The sequence below is a fragment of the Octopus bimaculoides genome, chromosome 7 (assembly GCF_046866305.1).
Source record: "Octopus bimaculoides isolate indiv1 chromosome 7, ASM4686630v1, whole genome shotgun sequence".
Lineage (NCBI taxonomy): Eukaryota > Metazoa > Mollusca > Cephalopoda > Octopoda > Octopodidae > Octopus > Octopus bimaculoides.
Window position 1 is genome coordinate 38,396,731 of NC_142934.1, and position 27,048 is coordinate 38,423,778.

Consider the following 27,048-nt stretch of genomic DNA (forward strand, 5'->3'; position numbering starts at 1 on the left):
ATAACGTGCATAAACTTCCTTTGCCAGACATGAAAACCGTCGAAAGTTTACGAGATGAGCTAGAAAAAGCGACGAAACTGAAAGACAAAGTAGCTCTCAGGCAAATCATTGAAGACTGTGAAGGCGTTGCATATCCTGAATTGAGTTGGGATCTGTCAAAAGCGAGAGACACACTAGAAAGCTTAGGAGGTGGACGCGGAGGTTAGATATTTGAAATATTGTTGCCTATAGAAAAGTATATATATCTAACACATGACAATTTATGTAAGCAAAACGTATGAATGTTCTGTAAACGTGATTCAGTCGAAAAGGCTACACGATATGTAATATTGCGGCAGTATTTCAATTGAACGTTCATGGAATTACATGTGTATTACATTTGCAACGAACGTAATCGTACTAATAAGTGGCTCTCCTTCTAAAATGATCTAAGATAATGCTTTGACTATTTCATCGATGTATGTTTGACAGAATGTCTTCCAATTTACATTGTTTAATGTTTTTCACTAGGATATAAATCGGCTGATAGCCTACGTGGTAAGCTGAAGGAAGCAGTTGAAGCGAAAGACAAAGGGTATTTACAAAAGATTGTACAAGAAAGCGTGTCTGCCGGAATGCCAGAGCTGAATGACGATATCTTGAAAGCTCGAAGTGTGTTAGACATACTTGAAGGTGGATCTGGAGGTTAGCACATGCATTCAACTGCCGCTTGTGCGTAAACGGCGCCTTAAATATAAATTATAATATCTCTGAAATATAATGTTAATGCGTAACAATTTCATTTTTTAAATTGAATATGATTGTCATTTTGAAATTGTGTTAGAATTTAAAGTAAAATTTTCACGAAGTCATCCTGGTGCTAGTGAATGCTGTCGATTTGGTTTGATAGATGTGAAATCAGCTACTTCACTCAGAGACCGGTTAACAGAATTGATGCAAGCGAAAGATGTTGCAGGATTGGACAAAGCCATATCGGAATGTGAATCGGCAGAATATCCTGAACTTGGACCTCACTTGCGCAAAGCCCGGGATGTACTTGAAACACTGGGTGGTGGGCGTGGAGGTTAGATATGGTTTCTATTTTTGATGAGATTTCGAGTGCAAATGCCCAAATTTAATGTCATATTACCTGGAGAAATTGTGAGATCCTATGACTAGTAAATGAAATGTAATATAAAATCTAGCACGTTGGAAATCTTTTACAATGATATCAAGATTACAATGCATGGATGAGTGCAGAAGCTTGCGTTTGTGAAGGCAATATATATAATTTCATTATATTAGTATTCAGAAAAACGCACACAAAGACACACACAAATACACGCACTGAAACACAGACATACACACACACGCAGACACATGAACACACACACACACACACACACACACACACAAACAAACATGCACATTGCACAAACGCACACACCACATCTACATTTTATATATACGATGTAATTATATATCACTTGCAATACGTTCTATAACGTCCGATAAATTCGCTTCCAATACATTCTATATTTACGATATGGAGACATGTCTGCAGCACTTAATGGAACAGATACATCATCGTCCTGTAATTCCCGCTTTCGCCTGATCTTCCCATCAATGTAACAACGTTTGTCAAAGCAATGATTTTGTGGAGAAATATTTACGTGTATGTCATGGTTGAACACTTTAAGTGTGTCCATCCGTTCGTGTGTTTGTGTATGCGTGTTTGTGTGTTTGTGTGAAAGTGTGTTTTTCCGTGTGTTTCTGTGTGTTTCTATGTGTTTGTGTATGATCCTGTATGTGGGTATATTTGCAAACGGATGTTTTTGCTTCTATTTTTTCCACTTTGGTATTGTGTTCATGACATCAGTAAAGATATATACAGAAATTGTTTCCGAGTTTGTTTATTGCTCTGTTAAAATACTCTGTCAGGGACGAAGACGCCTGAATCACTTCGCCGAAAACTAAAGTCTGCTATGAAGCAGGGAGATAAAGATACATTGGACAAAGTAATTCACGAATGCATTGCTGCTGGAATGCCAGAACTAGACGTAGACATAAGCGTTGCTCGAGACTTATTGAAAGACGTTAAAATTTCTCCTCCAAAAGGTACATAGCATTTATTTTGCTTTCAAACGCCTATTGAACTAATAGAATATTATACATTCTTCTATTATGATATGGAGACATCATTTGAAACCGCCTCTTTTATGAGGCTATTGAAACTTTTCATTAATAATTATGTTTACCGATGAATGGTGTGTTTGATACACGAAGTTAGTATAACGTGCATAAACTTCCTTTGCCAGACATGAAAACCGTCGAAAGTTTACGAGATGAGCTAGAAAAAGCGACGAAACTGAAAGACAAAGTAGCTCTCAGGCAAATCATTGAAGACTGTGAAGGCGTTGCATATCCTGAATTGAGTTGGGATCTGTCAAAAGCGAGAGACACACTAGAAAGCTTAGGAGGTGGACGCGGAGGTTAGATATTTGAAATATTGTTGCCTATAGAAAAGTATATATATCTAACACATGACAATTTATGTAAGCAAAACGTATGAATGTTCTGTAAACGTGATTCAGTCGAAAAGGCTACACGATATGTAATATTGCGGCAGTATTTCAATTGAACGTTCATGGAATTACATGTGTATTACATTTGCAACGAACGTAATCGTACTAATAAGTGGCTCTCCTTCTAAAATGATCTAAGATAATGCTTTGACTATTTCATCGATGTATGTTTGACAGAATGTCTTCCAATTTACATTGTTTAATGTTTTTCACTAGGATATAAATCGGCTGATAGCCTACGTGGTAAGCTGAAGGAAGCAGTTGAAGCGAAAGACAAAGGGTATTTACAAAAGATTGTACAAGAAAGCGTGTCTGCCGGAATGCCAGAGCTGAATGACGATATCTTGAAAGCTCGAAGTGTGTTAGACATACTTGAAGGTGGATCTGGAGGTTAGCACATGCATTCAACTGCCGCTTGTGCGTAAACGGCGCCTTAAATATAAATTATAATATCTCTGAAATATAATGTTAATGCGTAACAATTTCATTTTTTAAATTGAATATGATTGTCATTTTGAAATTGTGTTAGAATTTAAAGTAAAATTTTCACGAAGTCATCCTGGTGCTAGTGAATGCTGTCGATTTGGTTTGATAGATGTGAAATCAGCTACTTCACTCAGAGACCGGTTAACAGAATTGATGCAAGCGAAAGATGTTGCAGGATTGGACAAAGCCATATCGGAATGTGAATCGGCAGAATATCCTGAACTTGGACCTCACTTGCGCAAAGCCCGGGATGTACTTGAAACACTGGGTGGTGGGCGTGGAGGTTAGATATGGTTTCTATTTTTGATGAGATTTCGAGTGCAAATGCCCAAATTTAATGTCATATTACCTGGAGAAATTGTGAGATCCTATGACTAGTAAATGAAATGTAATATAAAATCTAGCACGTTGGAAATCTTTTACAATGATATCAAGATTACAATGCATGGATGAGTGCAGAAGCTTGCGTTTGTGAAGGCAATATATATAATTTCATTATATTAGTATTCAGAAAAACGCACACAAAGACACACACAAATACACGCACTGAAACACAGACATACACACACACGCAGACACATGAACACACACACACACACACACACACACACACAAACAAACATGCACATTGCACAAACGCACACACCACATCTACATTTTATATATACGATGTAATTATATATCACTTGCAATACGTTCTATAACGTCCGATAAATTCGCTTCCAATACATTCTATATTTACGATATGGAGACATGTCTGCAGCACTTAATGGAACAGATACATCATCGTCCTGTAATTCCCGCTTTCGCCTGATCTTCCCATCAATGTAACAACGTTTGTCAAAGCAATGATTTTGTGGAGAAATATTTACGTGTATGTCATGGTTGAACACTTTAAGTGTGTCCATCCGTTCGTGTGTTTGTGTATGCGTGTTTGTGTGTTTGTGTGAAAGTGTGTTTTTCCGTGTGTTTCTGTGTGTTTCTATGTGTTTGTGTATGATCCTGTATGTGGGTATATTTGCAAACGGATGTTTTTGCTTCTATTTTTTCCACTTTGGTATTGTGTTCATGACATCAGTAAAGATATATACAGAAATTGTTTCCGAGTTTGTTTATTGCTCTGTTAAAATACTCTGTCAGGGACGAAGACGCCTGAATCACTTCGCCGAAAACTAAAGTCTGCTATGAAGCAGGGAGATAAAGATACATTGGACAAAGTAATTCACGAATGCATTGCTGCTGGAATGCCAGAACTAGACGTAGACATAAGCGTTGCTCGAGACTTATTGAAAGACGTTAAAATTTCTCCTCCAAAAGGTACATAGCATTTATTTTGCTTTCAAACGCCTATTGAACTAATAGAATATTATACATTCTTCTATTATGATATGGAGACATCATTTGAAACCGCCTCTTTTATGAGGCTATTGAAACTTTTCATTAATAATTATGTTTACCGATGAATGGTGTGTTTGATACACGAAGTTAGTATAACGTGCATAAACTTCCTTTGCCAGACATGAAAACCGTCGAACGTTTACGAGATGAGCTAGAAAAAGCGACGAAACTGAAAGACAAAGTAGCTCTCAGGCAAATCATTGAAGACTGTGAAGGCGTTGCATATCCTGAATTGAGTTGGGATCTGTCAAAAGCGAGAGACACACTAGAAAGCTTAGGAGGTGGACGCGGAGGTTAGATATTTGAAATATTGTTGCCTATAGAAAAGTATATATATCTAACGTATGACAATTTATGTAAGCAAAACGTATGAATGTTCTGTAAACGTGATTCAGTCGAAAAGGCTACACGATATGTAATATTGCGGCAGTATTTCAATTGAACGTTCATGGAATTACATGTGTATTACATTTGCAACGAACGTAATCGTACTAATAAGTGGCTCTCCTTCTAAAATGATCTAAGATAATGCTTTGACTATTTCATCGATGTATGTTTGACAGAATGTCTTCCAATTTACATTGTTTAATGTTTTTCACTAGGATATAAATCGGCTGATAGCCTACGTGGTAAGCTGAAGGAAGCAGTTGAAGCGAAAGACAAAGGGTATTTACAAAAGATTGTACAAGAAAGCGTGTCTGCCGGAATGCCAGAGCTGAATGACGATATCTTGAAAGCTCGAAGTGTGTTAGACATACTTGAAGGTGGATCTGGAGGTTAGCACATGCATTTAACTGCCGCTTGTGCGTAAACGGCGCCTTAAATATAAATTATAATATCTCTGAAATATAATGTTAATGCGTAACAATTTCATTTTTTAAATTGAATATGATTGTCATTTTGAAATTGTGTTAGAATTTAAAGTAAAATTTTCACGAAGTCATCCTGGTGCTAGTGAATGCTGTCGATTTGGTTTGATAGATGTGAAATCAGCTACTTCACTCAGAGACCGGTTAACAGAATTGATGCAAGCGAAAGATGTTGCAGGATTGGACAAAGCCATATCGGAATGTGAATCGGCAGAATATCCTGAACTTGGACCTCACTTGCGCAAAGCCCGGGATGTACTTGAAACACTGGGTGGTGGGCGTGGAGGTTAGATATGGTTTCTATTTTTGATGAGATTTCGAGTGCAAATGCCCAAATTTAATGTCATATTACCTGGAGAAATTGTGAGATCCTATGACTAGTAAATGAAATGTAATATAAAATCTAGCACGTTGGAAATCTTTTACAATGATATCAAGATTACAATGCATGGATGAGTGCAGAAGCTTGCGTTTGTGAAGGCAATATATATAATTTCATTATATTAGTATTCAGAAAAACGCACACAAAGACACACACAAATACACGCACTGAAACACAGACATACACACACACGCAGACACATGAACACACACACACACACACACACACACACACAAACAAACATGCACATTGCACAAACGCACACACCACATCTACATTTTATATATACGATGTAATTATATATCACTTGCAATACGTTCTATAACGTCCGATAAATTCGCTTCCAATACATTCTATATTTACGATATGGAGACATGTCTGCAGCACTTAATGGAACAGATACATCATCGTCCTGTAATTCCCGCTTTCGCCTGATCTTCCCATCAATGTAACAACGTTTGTCAAAGCAATGATTTTGTGGAGAAATATTTACGTGTATGTCATGGTTGAACACTTTAAGTGTGTCCATCCGTTCGTGTGTTTGTGTATGCGTGTTTGTGTGTTTGTGTGAAAGTGTGTTTTTCCGTGTGTTTCTGTGTGTTTCTATGTGTTTGTGTATGATCCTGTATGTGGGTATATTTGCAAACGGATGTTTTTGCTTCTATTTTTTCCACTTTGGTATTGTGTTCATGACATCAGTAAAGATATATACAGAAATTGTTTCCGAGTTTGTTTATTGCTCTGTTAAAATACTCTGTCAGGGACGAAGACGCCTGAATCACTTCGCCGAAAACTAAAGTCTGCTATGAAGCAGGGAGATAAAGATACATTGGACAAAGTAATTCACGAATGCATTGCTGCTGGAATGCCAGAACTAGACGTAGACATAAGCGTTGCTCGAGACTTATTGAAAGACGTTAAAATTTCTCCTCCAAAAGGTACATAGCATTTATTTTGCTTTCAAACGCCTATTGAACTAATAGAATATTATACATTCTTCTATTATGATATGGAGACATCATTTGAAACCGCCTCTTTTATGAGGCTATTGAAACTTTTCATTAATAATTATGTTTACCGATGAATGGTGTGTTTGATACACGAAGTTAGTATAACGTGCATAAACTTCCTTTGCCAGACATGAAAACCGTCGAAAGTTTACGAGATGAGCTAGAAAAAGCGACGAAACTGAAAGACAAAGTAGCTCTCAGGCAAATCATTGAAGACTGTGAAGGCGTTGCATATCCTGAATTGAGTTGGGATCTGTCAAAAGCGAGAGACACACTAGAAAGCTTAGGAGGTGGACGCGGAGGTTAGATATTTGAAATATTGTTGCCTATAGAAAAGTATATATATCTAACGTATGACAATTTATGTAAGCAAAACGTATGAATGTTCTGTAAACGTGATTCAGTCGAAAAGGCTACACGATATGTAATATTGCGGCAGTATTTCAATTGAACGTTCATGGAATTACATGTGTATTACATTTGCAACGAACGTAATCGTACTAATAAGTGGCTCTCCTTCTAAAATGATCTAAGATAATGCTTTGACTATTTCATCGATGTATGTTTGACAGAATGTCTTCCAATTTACATTGTTTAATGTTTTTCACTAGGATATAAATCGGCTGATAGCCTACGTGGTAAGCTGAAGGAAGCAGTTGAAGCGAAAGACAAAGGGTATTTACAAAAGATTGTACAAGAAAGCGTGTCTGCCGGAATGCCAGAGCTGAATGACGATATCTTGAAAGCTCGAAGTGTGTTAGACATACTTGAAGGTGGATCTGGAGGTTAGCACATGCATTTAACTGCCGCTTGTGCGTAAACGGCGCCTTAAATATAAATTATAATATCTCTGAAATATAATGTTAATGCGTAACAATTTCATTTTTTAAATTGAATATGATTGTCATTTTGAAATTGTGTTAGAATTTAAAGTAAAATTTTCACGAAGTCATCCTGGTGCTAGTGAATGCTGTCGATTTGGTTTGATAGATGTGAAATCAGCTACTTCACTCAGAGACCGGTTAACAGAATTGATGCAAGCGAAAGATGTTGCAGGATTGGACAAAGCCATATCGGAATGTGAATCGGCAGAATATCCTGAACTTGGACCTCACTTGCGCAAAGCCCGGGATGTACTTGAAACACTGGGTGGTGGGCGTGGAGGTTAGATATGGTTTCTATTTTTGATGAGATTTCGAGTGCAAATGCCCAAATTTAATGTCATATTACCTGGAGAAATTGTGAGATCCTATGACTAGTAAATGAAATGTAATATAAAATCTAGCACGTTGGAAATCTTTTACAATGATATCAAGATTACAATGCATGGATGAGTGCAGAAGCTTGCGTTTGTGAAGGCAATATATATAATTTCATTATATTAGTATTCAGAAAAACGCACACAAAGACACACACAAATACACGCACTGAAACACAGACATACACACACACGCAGACACATGAACACACACACACACACACACACACACACACAAACAAACATGCACATTGCACAAACGCACACACCACATCTACATTTTATATATACGATGTAATTATATATCACTTGCAATACGTTCTATAACGTCCGATAAATTCGCTTCCAATACATTCTATATTTACGATATGGAGACATGTCTGCAGCACTTAATGGAACAGATACATCATCGTCCTGTAATTCCCGCTTTCGCCTGATCTTCCCATCAATGTAACAACGTTTGTCAAAGCAATGATTTTGTGGAGAAATATTTACGTGTATGTCATGGTTGAACACTTTAAGTGTGTCCATCCGTTCGTGTGTTTGTGTATGCGTGTTTGTGTGTTTGTGTGAAAGTGTGTTTTTCCGTGTGTTTCTGTGTGTTTCTATGTGTTTGTGTATGATCCTGTATGTGGGTATATTTGCAAACGGATGTTTTTGCTTCTATTTTTTCCACTTTGGTATTGTGTTCATGACATCAGTAAAGATATATACAGAAATTGTTTCCGAGTTTGTTTATTGCTCTGTTAAAATACTCTGTCAGGGACGAAGACGCCTGAATCACTTCGCCGAAAACTAAAGTCTGCTATGAAGCAGGGAGATAAAGATACATTGGACAAAGTAATTCACGAATGCATTGCTGCTGGAATGCCAGAACTAGACGTAGACATAAGCGTTGCTCGAGACTTATTGAAAGACGTTAAAATTTCTCCTCCAAAAGGTACATAGCATTTATTTTGCTTTCAAACGCCTATTGAACTAATAGAATATTATACATTCTTCTATTATGATATGGAGACATCATTTGAAACCGCCTCTTTTATGAGGCTATTGAAACTTTTCATTAATAATTATGTTTACCGATGAATGGTGTGTTTGATACACGAAGTTAGTATAACGTGCATAAACTTCCTTTGCCAGACATGAAAACCGTCGAAAGTTTACGAGATGAGCTAGAAAAAGCGACGAAACTGAAAGACAAAGTAGCTCTCAGGCAAATCATTGAAGACTGTGAAGGCGTTGCATATCCTGAATTGAGTTGGGATCTGTCAAAAGCGAGAGACACACTAGAAAGCTTAGGAGGTGGACGCGGAGGTTAGATATTTGAAATATTGTTGCCTATAGAAAAGTATATATATCTAACACATGACAATTTATGTAAGCAAAACGTATGAATGTTCTGTAAACGTGATTCAGTCGAAAAGGCTACACGATATGTAATATTGCGGCAGTATTTCAATTGAACGTTCATGGAATTACATGTGTATTACATTTGCAACGAACGTAATCGTACTAATAAGTGGCTCTCCTTCTAAAATGATCTAAGATAATGCTTTGACTATTTCATCGATGTATGTTTGACAGAAAGTCTTCCAATTTACATTGTTTAATGTTTTTCACTAGGATATAAATCGGCTGATAGCCTACGTGGTAAGCTGAAGGAAGCAGTTGAAGCGAAAGACAAAGGGTATTTACAAAAGATTGTACAAGAAAGCGTGTCTGCCGGAATGCCAGAGCTGAATGACGATATCTTGAAAGCTCGAAGTGTGTTAGACATACTTGAAGGTGGATCTGGAGGTTAGCACATGCATTTAACTGCCGCTTGTGCGTAAACGGCGCCTTAAATATAAATTATAATATCTCTGAAATATAATGTTAATGCGTAACAATTTCATTTTTTAAATTGAATATGATTGTCATTTTGAAATTGTGTTAGAATTTAAAGTAAAATTTTCACGAAGTCATCCTGGTGCTAGTGAATGCTGTCGATTTGGTTTGATAGATGTGAAATCAGCTACTTCACTCAGAGACCGGTTAACAGAATTGATGCAAGCGAAAGATGCTGCAGGATTGGACAAAGCCATATCGGAATGTGAATCGGCAGAATATCCTGAACTTGGACCTCACTTGCGCAAAGCCCGGGATGTACTTGAAACACTGGGAGGTGGGCGTGGAGGTTAGATATGGTTTCTACTTTTGATGAGATTTCGAGTGCAAATGCCCAAATTTAATGTCATATTACCTGGAGAAATTGTGAGATTCTATGACTAGTAAATGAAATGTAATATAAAATCTAGCACGTTGGAAATCTTTTACAATGATATCAAGATTACAATGCATGGATGAGTGCAGAAGCTTGCGTTTGTGAAGGCAATATATATAATTTCATTATATTAGTATTCAGAAAAACGCACACAAAGACACACACAAATACACACACTGAAACACAGACATACACACACACGCAGACACATGCACACACACACACACACACACACATACACACACACACACACACACACACTCACAGACAAACACACACACACACACACACACACACAAACAAACATGCACAATACACAAACGCACACACCACATCTACATTTTATATATACGATGTAATTATATATCACTTGCAATACGTTCTATAACGTCCGATAAATTCGCTTCCAATACATTCTATATTTACGATATGGAGACATGTCTGCAGCACTTAATGGAACAGATACATCATCCTTCTGTAATTCCCGCTTTCGCTTGTTCTTCCCATCAATCTAACAACGTTTGTCAAAGCAATGATTTTGTGGAGAAATATTTTCGTTTATGTCATGGTTGAACACTTTAAGTGTGTCCATCCGTGCGTGTGTGTGTGTATGCGTGTTTGTGTGTTTGTGTGAAAGTGTGTTTTTCCGTGTGTTTCTGTGTGTTTCTATGTGTTTGTGTATGATCCTGTATGTGGGTATATTTGCAAACGGATGTTTTTGCTTCTATTTTTTCCACTTTGGTATTGTGTTCATGACATCAGTAAAGATATATACAGAAATGTTTTCCGAGTTTGTTTATTGCTCTGTTAAAATACTCTGTCAGGGACGAAGACGCCTGAATCACTTCGCCGAAAACTAAAGTCTGCTATGAAGCAGGGAGATAAAGATACATTGGACAAAGTAATTCACGAATGCATTGCTGCTGGAATGCCAGAACTAGACGTAGACATAAGCGTTGCTCGAGACTTATTGAAAGACGTTAAAATTTCTCCTCCAAAAGGTACATAGCATTTATTTTGCTTTCAAACGCCTATTGAACTAATAGAATATTATACATTCTTCTATTATGATATGGAGACATCATTTGAAACCGCCTCTTTTATGAGGCTATTGAAACTTTTCATTAATAATTATGTTTACCGATGAATGGTGTGTTTGATACACGAAGTTAGTATAACGTGCATAAACTTCCTTTGCCAGACATGAAAACCGTCGAAAGTTTACGAGATGAGCTAGAAAAAGCGACGAAACTGAACGACAAACTAGCTCTCAGGCAAATCATTGAAGACTGTGAAGGCGTTGCATATCCTGAATTGAGTTGGGATCTGTCAAAAGCGAGAGACACACTAGAAAGCTTAGGAGGTGGACGCGGAGGTTAGATATTTGAAATATTGTTGCCTATAGAAAAGTATATATATCTAACGTATGACAATTTATGTAAGCAAAACGTATGAATGTTCTGTAAACGTGATTCAGTCGAAAAGGCTACACGATATGTAATATTGCGGCAGTATTTCAATTGAACGTTCATGGAATTACATGTGTATTACATTTGCAACGAACGTAATCGTACTAATAAGTGGCTCTCCTTCTAAAATGATCTAAGATAATGCTTTGACTATTTCATCGATGTATGTTTGACAGAATGTCTTCCAATTTACATTGTTTAATGTTTTTCACTAGGATATAAATCGGCTGATAGCCTACGTGGTAAGCTGAAGGAAGCAGTTGAAGCGAAAGACAAAGGGTATTTACAAAAGATTGTACAAGAAAGCGTGTCTGCCGGAATGCCAGAGCTGAATGACGATATCTTGAAAGCTCGAAGTGTGTTAGACATACTTGAAGGTGGATCTGGAGGTTAGCACATGCATTTAACTGCCGCTTGTGCGTAAACGGCGCCTTAAATATAAATTATAATATCTCTGAAATATAATGTTAATGCGTAACAATTTCATTTTTTAAATTGAATATGATTGTCATTTTGAAATTGTGTTAGAATTTAAAGTAAAATTTTCACGAAGTCATCCTGGTGCTAGTGAATGCTGTCGATTTGGTTTGATAGATGTGAAATCAGCTACTTCACTCAGAGACCGGTTAACAGAATTGATGCAAGCGAAAGATGCTGCAGGATTGGACAAAGCCATATCGGAATGTGAATCGGCAGAATATCCTGAACTTGGACCTCACTTGCGCAAAGCCCGGGATGTACTTGAAACACTGGGTGGTGGGCGTGGAGGTTAGATATGGTTTCTACTTTTGATGAGATTTCGAGTGCAAATGCCCAAATTTAATGTCATATTACCTGGAGAAATTGTGAGATTCTATGACTAGTAAATGAAATGTAATATAAAATCTAGCACGTTGGAAATCTTTTACAATGATATCAAGATTACAATGCATGGATGGGTGCAGAAGCTTGCGTTTGTGAAGGCAATATATATAATTTCATTATATTAGTATTCAGAAAAACGCACACAAAGACACACACAAATACACACACTGAAACACAGACATACACACACACGCAGACACATGCACACACACACACACACACACACACACACACACACACACACACTCACAGACAAACACACACACACACACACAAACAAACATGCACAATACACAAACGCACACACCACATCTACATTTTATATATACGATGTAATTATATATCACTTGCAATACGTTCTATAACGTCCGATAAATTCGCTTCCAATACATTCTATATTTACGATATGGAGACATGTCTGCAGCACTTAATGGAACAGATACATCATCGTCCTGTAATTCCCGCTTTCGCTTGTTCTTCCCATCAATCTAACAACGTTTGTCAAAGCAATGATTTTGTGGAGAAATATTTACGTGTATGTCATGGTTGAACACTTTAAGTGTGTCCATCCGTGCGTGTGTGTGTGTATGCGTGTTTGTGTGTTTGTGTGAAAGTGTGTTTTTCCGTGTGTTTCTGTGTGTTTCTATGTGTTTGTGTATGATCCTGTATCTGGGTATATTTGCAAACGGATGTTTTTGCTTCTATTTTTTCCACTTTGGTATTGTGTTCATGACATCAGTAAAGATATATATAGAAATTTTTTCCGGGTTTGTTTATTGCTCTGTTAAAATACTCTGTCAGGCACGAAGACGCCTGAATCACTTCGCCGAAAACTAAAGTCTGCTATGAAGCAGGGAGATAAAGATACATTGGACAAAGTAATTCACGAATGCATTGCTGCTGGAATGCCAGAACTAGACGTAGACATAAGCGTTGCTCGAGACTTATTGAAAGACGTTAAAATTTCTCCTCCAAAAGGTACATAGCATTTATTTTGCTTTCAAACGCCTATTGAACTAATAGAATATTATACATTCTTCTATTATGATATGGAGACATCATTTGAAACCGCCTCTTTTATGAGGCTATTGAAACTTTTCATTAATAATTATGTTTACCGATGAATGGTGTGTTTGATACACGAAGTTAGTATAACGTGCATAAACTTCCTTTGCCAGACATGAAAACCGTCGAAAGTTTACGAGATGAGCTAGAAAAAGCGACGAAACTGAAAGACAAAGTAGCTCTCAGGCAAATCATTGAAGACTGTGAAGGCGTTGCATATCCTGAATTGAGTTGGGATCTGTCAAAAGCGAGAGACACACTAGAAAGCTTAGGAGGTGGACGCGGAGGTTAGATATTTGAAATATTGTTGCCTATAGAAAAGTATATATATCTAACGTATGACAATTTATGTAAGCAAAACGTATGAATGTTCTGTAAACGTGATTCAGTCGAAAAGGCTACACGATATGTAATATTGCGGCAGTATTTCAATTGAACGTTCATGGAATTACATGTGTATTACATTTGCAACGAACGTAATCGTACTAATAAGTGGCTCTCCTTCTAAAATGATCTAAGATAATGCTTTGACTATTTCATCGATGTATGTTTGACAGAATGTCTTCCAATTTACATTGTTTAATGTTTTTCACTAGGATATAAATCGGCTGATAGCCTACGTGGTAAGCTGAAGGAAGCAGTTGAAGCGAAAGACAAAGGGTATTTACAAAAGATTGTACAAGAAAGCGTGTCTGCCGGAATGCCAGAGCTGAATGACGATATCTTGAAAGCTCGAAGTGTGTTAGACATACTTGAAGGTGGATCTGGAGGTTAGCACATGCATTTAACTGCCGCTTGTGCGTAAACGGCGCCTTAAATATAAATTATAATATCTCTGAAATATAATGTTAATGCGTAACAATTTCATTTTTTAAATTGAATATGATTGTCATTTTGAAATTGTGTTAGAATTTAAAGTAAAATTTTCACGAAGTCATCCTGGTGCTAGTGAATGCTGTCGATTTGGTTTGATAGATGTGAAATCAGCGACTTCACTCAGAGACCGGTTAACAGAATTGATGCAAGCGAAAGATGCTGCAGGATTGGACAAAGCCATATCGGAATGTGAATCGACAGAATATCCTGAACTTGGACCTCACTTGCGCAAAGCCCGGGATGTACTTGAAACACTGGGTGGTGGGCGTGGAGGTTAGATATGGTTTCTACTTTTGATGAGATTTCGAGTGCAAATGCCCAAATTTAATGTCATATTACCTGGAGAAATTGTGAGATTCTATGACTAGTAAATGAAATGTAATATAAAATCTAGCACGTTGGAAATCTTTTACAATGATATCAAGATTACAATGCATGGATGAGTGCAGAAGCTTGCATTTGTGAAGGCAATATATATAATTTCATTATATTAGTATTCAGAAAAACGCACACAAAGATACACACAAATACACACACTGAAACACAGACATACACACACACGCAGACACATGCACACACACACACACACACACACACACGCACTCACATACACACACACACACACACACACACACACACACACACAAACAAACAAACATGCACAATACACAAACGCACACACCACATCTACATTTTATATATACGATGTAATTATATATCACTTGCAATACGTTCTATAACGTCCGATAAATTCGCTTCCAATACATTCTATATTTACGATATGGAGACATGTCTGCAGCACTTAATGGAACAGATACATCATCGTCCTGTAATTCCCGCTTTCGCTTGTTCTTCCCATCAATCTAACAACGTTTGTCAAAGCAATGATTTTGTGGAGAAATATTTACGTGTATGTCATGGTTGAACACTTTAAGTGTGTCCATCCGTGCGTGTGTGTGTATGCGTGTTTGTGTGTTTGTGTGAAAGTGTGTTTTTCCGTGTGTTTCTGTGTGTTTCTATGTGTTTGTGTATGATCCTGTATGTGGGTATATTTGCAAACGGATGTTTTGCTTCTATTTTTTCCACTTTGGTATTGTGTTCATGACATCAGTAAAGATATATACAGAATTTTTTTCCGAGTTTGTTTATTGCTCTGTTAAAATACTCTGTCAGGGACGAAGACGCCTGAATCACTTCGCCGAAAACTAAAGTCTGCTATGAAGCAGGGAGATAAAGATACATTGGACAAAGTAATTCACGAATGCATTGCTGCTGGAATGCCAGAACTAGACGTAGACATAAGCGTTGCTCGAGACTTATTGAAAGACGTTAAAATTTCTCCTCCAAAAGGTACATAGCATTTATTTTGCTTTCAAACGCCTATTGAACTAATAGAATATTATACATTCTTCTATTATGATATGGAGACATCATTTAACTGCCGATTTTGGTGGGGGGGGGGGTGCTGAAGAAGTAGGTGACATTGACTGTTGCAGAATGTACCATCATGTGTGTCTGAATTAGTTTTGGATATCGACGAAGTTGGACATATAAAAATGTATTTTATTGCTATTAGGAGGTCCAGCGTAGTAAATTTTAATCGATTACATATTTAAAATCCTTCAAATGTATGGCCACATTTATATTTTCTCTGCGAAAGTTACATCCTTAATCAGTTTTATTCACTGAAAGCAAGTCAACATTATTTTGGGGAAAAGCAATGTAGAATTTGAAGCAAAATTTTCAACAGAGAAATATCCGAGAATTTTATATTCTTTTCTGCTCTACTCACAAGGCCCGAAATTTTTGGGGAGGAGCCAGTCGTTTAGATCGACCCCAGTGCGCCGAGTATTTTATATTGAAAACAGTATTAGTGAAGAATTTTCTGAACGTCTTTATTATGCACATAAATGTATACACTTGTGGACACTAATTTGCTTTCAAAGTTAATTTAGTGAGAATTTATTTTGAAAAGTATTACATATTATGTTACACAGTGATAAAAGTAGTGACCTGGCAGAATCGTTAGCACGTCAGATAAAATGCTTTGCAGTATTTCTTTCAGGCCTTTTACTTATATTACAAGGAATTACACAACGATAAAGAAAGAAAATTGCGATGTATAGTAGACAGAAAACATAAATACACGAAGAAATAGCGCAAGGCAATTTTTCCAACTCTCTAATTATTCGACCAGTCCACAACGCTTTAAAGATAGTATGACATAAAAACATATTGATGCGTAAATTATGTTTATATCAATGAAAATTTAAGTCGTCCAGATATTTTATTATTACGATTTATTTAGTCTCAAGCGTTTACATTATAAATTGTTAGTTTGCACACACGCACGTACACAAACACACACATACATACATACATACATAGTCTATCCTGTGATTGATACATTTAATAATTTTTATTAGGAATTTAAAAAATGAACTTACCACTTTTTCATTTCCTGTTCTAAGTTATCGACAGAAACTTATTCCAGAGTATCAATATTTTCTTTATCCTTGAATACAAGTAAATGGAAAATCTTATCTTTTATTTAATCGAAACACAGATTAAGAAAATTTTACAGTATATCGTATCATTTATGCGTTTTATTAATATTTATATAGAATTGCAAACATCAGAATCACTACGTGAACAAATGGAGATGGCAATCAAAACCAAAGACAAATCTGCTTTAGACGAGTTGATACAAAAGTGCGAAGAATTTTCTTACCCAGAATTAGGCCCAGAATTATGCAAAGCTCGGAAAAGCTTTCACAAATTAACAGGCAGTTTTGGAGGTTAAACTTTTCAGTGAAAATTGCATTACTTTGTTACACTGTACACTATTTTTAAACTTGTAAAATACATATACAGTAATCCCACGACTATTCCGCGTGTTATGTTCCAAAACCTTCCACAGATATGATTAAAATCTACAAAAATACAAATACCTATCGGCCGCAGAAACCCACGATATGCTGAGGAATCTCGATATAAATTTACATATATTAGCTTGAAAGGCCCACGATGTACTGATTGCGTGACAGGTGAACCGCGATGTATTGAGTGCGCGATAGGTGAACCGCGATATGGCGAGGGATTACTGTATATATATTTGATGGCACAGTATAAGTGACGCGACGCTGATTATAGTATACATATATTTACTTAAATAAAATTAAGTGCATCATATGTGTGTCTGTGTGTGTGTATATATGTATGGATGTATATATATATATATATATATATATAGGCGCAGAAATGGGTGGGTGTGTGGTAAGTAGCTTGCTTACCAACCACATGAGTCCCCAGTTCCGTCCCATTGCATGGCAACATGGGCAAGTGTCTTGTACTATGACCTCGGGTTGACCAAAACCTTGTCAGTAGATTTGTCAAACGGAAACTGAAAGAAGCCCGTCGTATATATATGTGTGTGTGTGTGTGTGTGTGTATTTGTGTGTCAGTGTTTGTCCTCCCACTTGACAACCGATGTTGGTGTATTTACGCCTCGTAACTAAGCAGTTCGGCAAAAGAGACCAATAAAATAAGTACTAGGCTTACAAAGTCCTGGGGTCGATTTGTTTGACTAAAGGTGGGGCTCCAACATGGCGGCAGTCAAATGATGGAAACAAGAAAATAAAAGAGTAAAAGCATATATATAGGAAAATATGTGAAATCCTTGGTACAGTTAGGTATATTTGAAAAAGAACATTCTTTTCCTTTTTCAAATATATATATATATATATATATATATATATATATATATATATATATATATATATATATATATATCAGAAGAAAAAGAAAATGGAAATTGGAAAGTTAATTATCAACAGCAAATTAATCATCATCTATTACAGTTGTTTCGATTCATACTCATTAAGGAAATATTAAATTTATATGACCTGAGCATAATATCTTCAGACGGAAAAAAATATACCCTTGGATGTTTATATGAATTTATGGATTCATTATAGCAGACTGAATGATACGGAGAGGGGTTTACAGGTTGATTGGAGATAAGATAGATTAGGTAAATAGAATTAGAACAAAAAAATGAATAAATTAAATCGAGATGATAAAGGAAATTTAAATATAAATAAGGTAAGTTTATAGTTAATAAAAGAATAGAATATTCGTTTATAAGTTATAGATAAAGTTATGAAACTTTATCCGAACATATAACAATATTAATCATAAACCCTATCATTCAGTCTGCTATATGGAATCCATAAACATATAACATATCCAAGGGTATACTCTTTTCCTCTGAAGATATGCTTAGGTTATATAAGTTTAATATTTATTGAGTATTAATTGAAACAGTTGTAAGGGATGATTATTAACTTGCTATTAAAAATAAACAATTAACTTCCCAATCTCCATTTTCTCTTTCTTCTTTTATATGAATATAATCTATATGTTTTTATATATATACCTATTATTTTAAGGAAATTGATTCTCCCAAAATATTAGGTATTGAACCAGTATTTCCTTGGATGAAACCATCCCTTCATGAGGTTAACACAACCTCTAATTAAATCATATATATATATATATATATATATATATATATAGAGAGAGAGAGAGAGGGGGGGGGGTAATTATGCGGATAAACGAATTAGAGACATCAAATATATCAAATATATTAGTTTGGGTATGAAATACAAAATATGCATATATGCATATATAAAACGAGAGAAAGTAAAAAGTGGAGACTTGTCACGCTGCTTTCTGCGCATGCGGCCTTATAGTTGGTACTATTGTAGTCACGTGATTGAAGCTTGAGCCTAATTGCGCTATTTTCCTTTCCGGCTTTACAGTGTAGGCATAGCCGCTCAACTAGCAATGTGCACCAAAGAACAAAGAGCAGTGATCCGATTTCTCTGGTCGGAAGGTGTGTCAGGTGTTGAAGTACAACGAAGGCTTTTAGCACAACGCGGGGACCAGTTCACCATTACCGTCTCTCGGATCACTGCTCTTTGTTCTTCTTCAGTGCACATTGCTAGTGGAGAGGCCATACTAAAACCATAAAGCCAGAGAAACCATGGCGTGATCAGGCCCAACCTTCGATCACATACCCACAATAGTACCAACTATAAGCACGCATGCGCTGAAGGCAGTATGACAATAATAAAGATATGTTATGGCGAAAGTGCGGATTATTTTTGACTTACCTTCGTATATAGATACTTATATTAATAGGTACAACTTACACAGAGTACAAACGACTGAGAAAATCAAAGGGGAGGAAGAAAGGTGTTATAAGTCCAACAGCTGTTTCCGGATACTTAGCAATCCATAATAATGTTGGTAGATTTAGTTCAATTTGCGGCCGTTATGGATGCAGTTAACATTGGATAAGACATTGGATAACATCAGGGTAAAGAAGATCTAATATTTCAGATCATAATGCAGAGAAGTTCAAAGATGGAATATTTAATATTTAATATATTTGATGTGTCTAATTTGTCTATCCGCATAATTGTCTCTACGCCCGCTCAACTTGATCCCTCTTATAACCTTTTTTTACCTTGTGGAATGACCTTCCGTAAAGACATCGGAGTCTAAGTTTGCTCAAAAGGTTCAAACTTTAATTTTCTCAGTCATTTGTACTCTGTGTAAGTTGGACCTATTAATATATGTATCTATTTTCAGAAAGTGGTTACACGATTTATAAGAATGTTATTGACTTTTAGATCAGAAATGGAAAAGGAAAAGAGATGTAGAAAGAATCATAATGCATTTCCTAGTGACATTTGAGAACAACTACAAGTCACTTCTACAAGATTTTAAAGATTGTAAAATAATTTCCTGAATTTGTGCCAAAAAGTGTTTACAATACTATTTTCGAATGCATTTGAAGAAACGTGGTTTGTGTAAGTTGCAAGGAATGTGACAAAGTAGTAGGTGAGGAGTGTGTCTGAAAGAGGGTCATATATAACTAGTTTTGATTAGAGGGGCAGACGCTATTGTAATAACTATAGTTTAGGCGGTGAGGACACAAAATATCTATGAACCAATAGATGGAGTGTGTTCGTGAGTTTGGTCTTTGTCAGTCAGTGTAACGGCCTTCTTTTAGATGATATCTCGCAACAATATCATCCTAGGTATGCAAGCAGAATTCCTTTGTATGTATTACTCATGTCACTTGGGGTTGATAAAATTAGTGATTAATCCACCAATTATGTTTCATATCTCATCTTCCTACTAGTACTAAAGAGAGAAATTATCACTGGTAAAATATCATCACTGAACTTTTAATCTTTAAAATGATTGCGCAACATTCAAGATAAACCAATTCCATTCATTTCCATTATCATCGATGAAAAATTTACTAGCTAATAATTTTAAGTCTGCTCATCATCCGCACTACGTCAATATTTGTGCTCGAAATTATTTAGAAAACAAGCATAGAATTACTTTAATTAATTTAAGTTACTTTTATTAGGAACGAAATCAGTTGAAGCGCTTCAAGAGGCAATTCAAGCGGCAATGAAGAGTAAAGATAAATACCATTTAGGTAAAGTAATTAATGAATGTCTAGCTTCAGGAATAATAGAACTGAAAGATGATATACAACAAGCTAGAAAGACATTAAACATTCTCGAAGGAGGCACAGGAGGTTAGATGTGTTTAAAATTTCAAAATATTCGTAATTTTCATTCTGCAGCAATAAATAAATAAATAAATAAATAAATAAATAAATAAAAGAAAGAAAGAATAAAAGAAATAAAATTAAAAAAACAACTCAAAAATCTCAGTTAATTTCTGTAATTTGAAATTTCTTTGTATTTAATTTTTAAGTTACTATAACCTTTTCCTTGTAGGAGTGAAAATTAAACCGACTATGGTTTTCTTAGATACTCGTTTTAAAATAATTCCCGTAATTTGAAAGAAAAGGAACGAAGCTATTGATGTTGTATTTCGCTAATTTCATCTTTCAAAAATCAACAAAAATACAATGTAGTTGAGCTAATACGAATTATCTCCAATATTGGCAGAAATTAAATCTCCTGATGTTTTGCGGAATCAGTTGGCAATGGCAGTTCGGCGCAAAGATATAGCAACATTAAAGAAAATCATTGTGGAGACTGAAGATGCCAAATATCCAGAACTTGGAATCGATCTCTCTAAAGCCAGACATGCCCTGAAGAGCCTTAGTGGCAGTTGGGGAGGTTTGTGGTTTTGATGTCATATTATTGTCTTTAAAGGGTAGTGGATTGGTTGAGTCATTAGAGAGGTGGAAAAATGACCTTGCTCTATTTTTTCGGGTATTTACGTTCTAAGTTCAAATCCCTTCAATGTCACTTTTGATTTTTATCCCTCGGAAGTCGATAAATTTTACCACCCTGGTACTGGGACATGTGTAAAAAATCACCCTCCTCACGATTTAAAATTGCTGGCCTTGTGTCTAAATCCTAGACAATAAAGTTAGCGACCTAGCCGAATCGTTAGGGTACCGAAAAGCTGCCTTGTGGTATTTGCTCCAACTCTTTACATTATGAACTCTTTACATTACATTATGAAATCGTCTAACCCCCACCTCAAAATGCTGGCTTTGTGCATAAAACAGAGATCTATATTTAAAGGGTAATGAATTAGCAGGATCAATTGCACATTGAAAAATACATTAAGTATTTCTTCTGGATCTTTACTTTCTGAATTCAAATCTCGATTTGTCTTTCATCTCTCCGAGGACAATAACATAAACCACTGTTTAAGTACTGGTATCAATAGTATCGAGCAACTCTCCTCTCAAAATTGCTGGGCTTCTGTTGAAATTAGAAACAATTATTATTATACCTTGTATTTCTTCTGCCTTTTTGTATGGAGCAAAATCCCATTACAGTCTCTCTTTCCTTTCAGCTTTTCGGTAGTGATAAAATAATGTACCTGTTAGGTACTGAAGTCGATTTAGTCGACTGCTCCCAAAATCATTAACATTACTGGCTTTATGCCAAAATTGGAAATAAGCATTATCTTTAAAGTGCAGTAAATTGGTTTAGAAGATTCTTGATGAGAATTCGTGTGTTGAAACAAATCTTGTTTAAATCTTGGGAGGACCGTCATGCCAATAATAATAAACAAATGCAAGTGTTTAATTTCACTCCTTTATAGTTAGTCGGTTGGTTTGTTAATCTAACCAACAAACTAATCAATCGTTTGTTTAATCTATTGGTTAGACAATCAATCAACTGTTTGTCACACTCCTTTCATCACCATTCGCGATCTTATCAATGATATGTCTTCTCTCTTCCCTAATCCAAGCATGCGTAGTTCGGAAAAAATACCTTCATTTGTAACTTATAACTTTTATTATAGAAAATCTGACATGATTAATTACATTTCTCTGCGAGGATGAATTATTTCAAAACTTTAAAAGTTTTATGAGAAACTATCATCATTGTGATTTTTTTTTTCATTTACATTCTTTTGACTATTAAAATTCCTTCCGTGGTATTTTATACAAATTAACCTCATTCTCTAGGGGTTAAATCACCTGAATCTCTTCGTGAACAATTAAAAGCAGCCCAAACAGGAAGAAATAAAGAAAAATTGGAATACATTATCAGCGAATGTATTGCGGCAGGTTTTCCAGAATTAAATTCTGATATCTACCAAGCCAGAATTGTATTGAAAGACCTGGAAATGAATCCAAAGCAAGGTTGTTATAAATATATTTGAAAGAAACATTCTGTTAGTTTAAAAAATCTATTATGTGTTTTCGCAATTCTGAAAGTATAAAAAACGTTGTGAATCTGTATAACGAAATTCACCAGAAGTCGCTCGTACATATTCCCATGTAGTAAACATCTTTTAGGGTTTTATACCACACAATGATGGTAACTTTAGAATAGTTTCTATCTAATATGTGCAAAACTATTCTTTGTGTAACGGCAGCTAAAAAAAAAAGCCCAGTTAAATAAGTTTTCTTGAAATTTATATATACCCGTGTTAGAGTCAGTGTGATTCACCATAAACATAATAAGTATACTGTTTCATCGTAATTATCATTGATTTCATAAGCGAACAAATGCGATAAATGTAAATAAATATAATTATACCTGAATGTCTTTTAATCTTATGAATCATTCAAAATAGGATCAAATTTTTTCAATTTTCAAAATATCAGATCCATTGAAACAATTAACAAAATATTCATCTTCCATTTAGTTTTGACAGAAGAAGAAAATTGTTTCTAATGTTTATTCCATACTAAATTATGTTTCATTCGATTAGAACGTTCTTCTGCTGATTTTCTACGGGATGAACTCAAGAAAGCTGCAAAAAGTAGAGACAAATCTGCTTTGGAACGTATAATCGGAGAATGCGAACAAGTAGCTTACCCTGAAATTGGCTTTGATCTTATGGAAGCTAGAGAAATTTTAAAAGAAATGAGTGGAAGTCACGGAGGTTAGAACGTTCAGTCAATAACTTATATGAAATCAATAACCCTCTAAACAAATAGTAATTGCTACAGTTTCTACTCAAATAATTTGGGGGAAATTACTACTAGCAGTGGAACGTTATCAATATGTTATCAATATGTTATCTTAAACTTGTGATTGATTATGTTTCTAATTACCTCAGTTACGTCGCTTCTAAAACTGAGTTAATTCGAATGTTTTACCCTGTTTTGTTAAATGTTACATTCTGCTCTTTTTAGATCTTTTATAAATTTCAACCCCTCGAAGAGGATGAGGGCCAGCCGCATAGATCTTTGGTGTAGATTATTTTGCGATAATTATCTATAGTTAGAGTAAAGTCTATTTGCCAACGTTAAGTGGCAGTCCCGATTAGGACGGTGTTACTACATTTTCTTAGCCCCAGGAAAATATCTTTTCCAGCTGGCTATCGACACACAGTGTCCTCACTCAGCCTCAAACTGTACATGCGCCGGGGCTAAAAAAAGGTAGTAACACCGTCCTAATCAGGACTGCCATTTTACGTTGGCAAATAGACTTTACTCTGTATTACTGTTACTACTTATTTCTCGCTCGGAGATTTAAAACTAATCGTTTTTCTCCTGTGTGTCACTTTAAAAGTATATACCTCGAACAAGGCCTAGTGCTGCCATCTCTAGCCAACGGTTATCCTGTGCTGATGAAGAGAAACTACCTAGAAGCCATTAGTCCGCAGGTACCGTTTGAGGCTGAGTGGGGACATTAGCTCACTGTCAATAGCCAGTTGGAAATGATGTTTTTCGGGGGTTAAAAAAGGTAGTAACACCGTCCTCATCAGGACTGCCATTTTACGTTGGCAAATAGATTTTACTCTGTAGTATTGTTACTAATTTTTCGCTCCGAGATTTGAAACTAATTGTTTTTCTCCTATCTTTAATTAGATTCATGACAGTTAAAAATCAAATATCACATTGAAGTTTTGAAAGCAAGTGATATGTAATTTATTATATTTTAAATAGGAAATCTATCCATGAATACTTTACGTGAAAAGTTGAAGGATGCAATAAAAGAAAGAGATAAAACGACGTTGGATGATGTAATAAGGAAATGTGTGGCCTCTGGGATACCGCAATTACAAGCTGATATCCATCAGGCCAGAAAAGTATCAGATATTCTCGATGGTGGTACTGGAGGTCAGATTCTTCCCATTAGACAACTCTAAAATATTTTTAATCAGAATTCTTTCTTTAAATATTCCATTCCTAACTGAGAAATTCGTTAAATATTAATTCATTAATGAAAATAGATACATTTTATTCCTAACTTTATTGTTTTATGATATGTAGGCTTTATGATAAGTGAGATTCTTTTCTTATAATAGTCATATCCTTTTTGAAACAAATACAAAATCTAATTAATTCAGTATAATGTGAACATTTGTTAAATCTTTCTCCAAACCTATTTGTTTTTATTTTTCGCGATGCCAGACTTGAAATCTTCAAACATGTTACGCACACAATTACAAGATGCTGTTCGGCAGAAAAGCATTTCTGATTTGGATAACATTATTCAAGAGGCGGAAAATTTAGCATATCCAGAAATTGCCACTGATCTTCGTCATGCAAGAGAGACTTTGAAATATCTTGGAGGGGGACGTGGAGGTTCGCTTAGATGGCTGATAGCCATTTCTTGAAATTTTATCAACATTTGTTATATGGAAATTTCTTTATTGTATTTTTCCCGTATTTCCTTTCAAGTAGATGTGATATTTTCATGAGTATATATTCGATTGTAATTCTACAACAAATCTAATTTAATTGTAATACATTTGGAGGCGATCTGGCAGAATCGTTAGCACGCCGGAGAGAATTCTTAGCAGCATTCTATACGGTTTTACGTTCTGAATTCAAAGGCCGCCGAAGTCGATTTTGCCTCTCATCCTTTTGGGGCCGATGAAATAAGTACCAGTTGAGCACTGCGATCAATGTAATCGACTTTCCCTTCCCCTAACATTGCTGGCCTTGTGTCAAAGTTTGAAAATATTTTTTATTCTGTATGGAAATCAAAATCCATTGTAAACTCAATTATGGAAACTAGCTTCTAGTAGTCTTTCTTGAGTTAAATTACTAAAAGTTATCCAAAATGTTGTGGGCTTTTCAGTTGTTTACGGAAATTAATTATATAACAAATATTATTTATATAACAAATTCATTTTAAAATATTTAACGAATATACATTATATTATAACTTTATATCTATTAAGGAAAACTTTCACCCGACAGTCTTCGGAAAAAATTAAGAGCTGCAGTTACTCAAGGTAACAAGAAAGAATTAAGACGTGTCATTAGTGATTGCGTTGCTGCTGGAATGCCAGAGCTAGACAACGATGTGGAAAAGGCTAGACAAATTATGCAAGATTTAGTTGACTTCAGTGAAGAAGGTTTGCATACGTATGATATAATCAAATAAGAGTCATTTTCAGCTAAGGGTTTAATATCTCTTCCTTTCATAAAGCTTTACTTCAATCTTAATTGAACTGATGTTCATTTCCCTAATATTTGTAATTTATAGTTCCTTCTCTGGATACTCTAATAAATGCCTGGTATACAGAGAATTTTTAAAATTCGAAAATTTAAATAACATTAACACGTTTTAGATTGTTATCCATATATTCCAAAACTTATGATGAGATTTCAAGCTTGTCATTAGCATCTCTCGTTCTCTCTTTCTCTTACTCTTTACACACACGCAAACACTCACACGTACACACACTTACACACATCTTTTCAATAAGTTTCAATTTGCCATTTAAAATTTGACATTTTACGAAGCTAATTTAATACTGGAGTATTTTTTTTTATATCAGATGCAAAAACACCAGAAGCTTTGCGTTATCAACTAAAAAAAGCGGTTAAAGAAAAAGATGTTTCTTCATTAAAAAGATTAATTCGAATATGCGAAGAAGTTTCGTATCCAGAATTAGCGATTGATCTTCGAAAAGCCAGGGATACGTTGAATAGCTTAGGAGAAGGCCTAGGAGGTCTGTTCGTTTTAAAATTAGTTTGTTTCTAAACTTTTCCATTTAAAGTTGATTAAAATGCTTTCTTGCCTTTATTTCGAGAATAGAAATATGTATT

At 35.5% G+C, this 27,048-nt stretch overlaps 1 protein-coding gene across 1 annotated transcript in view; it reads left to right on the forward strand.

Moving 5' to 3' along the window:
• LOC106876157 (uncharacterized) overlaps nt 1-27,048 on the forward strand; it is a 301,548-nt gene that overhangs the window by 200,652 nt on the left and 73,848 nt on the right. The window contains exons 116-152 of the mRNA XM_089355802.1: nt 28-201; nt 511-684; nt 890-1,063; nt 1,921-2,097; nt 2,298-2,471; nt 2,781-2,954; nt 3,160-3,333; nt 4,191-4,367; nt 4,568-4,741; nt 5,051-5,224; nt 5,430-5,603; nt 6,461-6,637; nt 6,838-7,011; nt 7,321-7,494; nt 7,700-7,873; nt 8,731-8,907; nt 9,108-9,281; nt 9,591-9,764; nt 9,970-10,143; nt 11,055-11,231; nt 11,432-11,605; nt 11,915-12,088; nt 12,294-12,467; nt 13,365-13,541; nt 13,742-13,915; nt 14,225-14,398; nt 14,604-14,777; nt 15,678-15,854; nt 17,129-17,302; nt 20,956-21,129; nt 21,509-21,682; nt 22,996-23,172; nt 23,748-23,921; nt 24,931-25,104; nt 25,399-25,572; nt 26,175-26,351; nt 26,778-26,951. Of these exons, the coding sequence (XP_089211928.1) occupies nt 28-201; nt 511-684; nt 890-1,063; nt 1,921-2,097; nt 2,298-2,471; nt 2,781-2,954; nt 3,160-3,333; nt 4,191-4,367; nt 4,568-4,741; nt 5,051-5,224; nt 5,430-5,603; nt 6,461-6,637; nt 6,838-7,011; nt 7,321-7,494; nt 7,700-7,873; nt 8,731-8,907; nt 9,108-9,281; nt 9,591-9,764; nt 9,970-10,143; nt 11,055-11,231; nt 11,432-11,605; nt 11,915-12,088; nt 12,294-12,467; nt 13,365-13,541; nt 13,742-13,915; nt 14,225-14,398; nt 14,604-14,777; nt 15,678-15,854; nt 17,129-17,302; nt 20,956-21,129; nt 21,509-21,682; nt 22,996-23,172; nt 23,748-23,921; nt 24,931-25,104; nt 25,399-25,572; nt 26,175-26,351; nt 26,778-26,951 (6,465 nt within the window). The remainder of the gene's footprint in view (nt 1-27; nt 202-510; nt 685-889; nt 1,064-1,920; nt 2,098-2,297; nt 2,472-2,780; nt 2,955-3,159; nt 3,334-4,190; nt 4,368-4,567; nt 4,742-5,050; nt 5,225-5,429; nt 5,604-6,460; nt 6,638-6,837; nt 7,012-7,320; nt 7,495-7,699; nt 7,874-8,730; nt 8,908-9,107; nt 9,282-9,590; nt 9,765-9,969; nt 10,144-11,054; nt 11,232-11,431; nt 11,606-11,914; nt 12,089-12,293; nt 12,468-13,364; nt 13,542-13,741; nt 13,916-14,224; nt 14,399-14,603; nt 14,778-15,677; nt 15,855-17,128; nt 17,303-20,955; nt 21,130-21,508; nt 21,683-22,995; nt 23,173-23,747; nt 23,922-24,930; nt 25,105-25,398; nt 25,573-26,174; nt 26,352-26,777; nt 26,952-27,048) is intronic.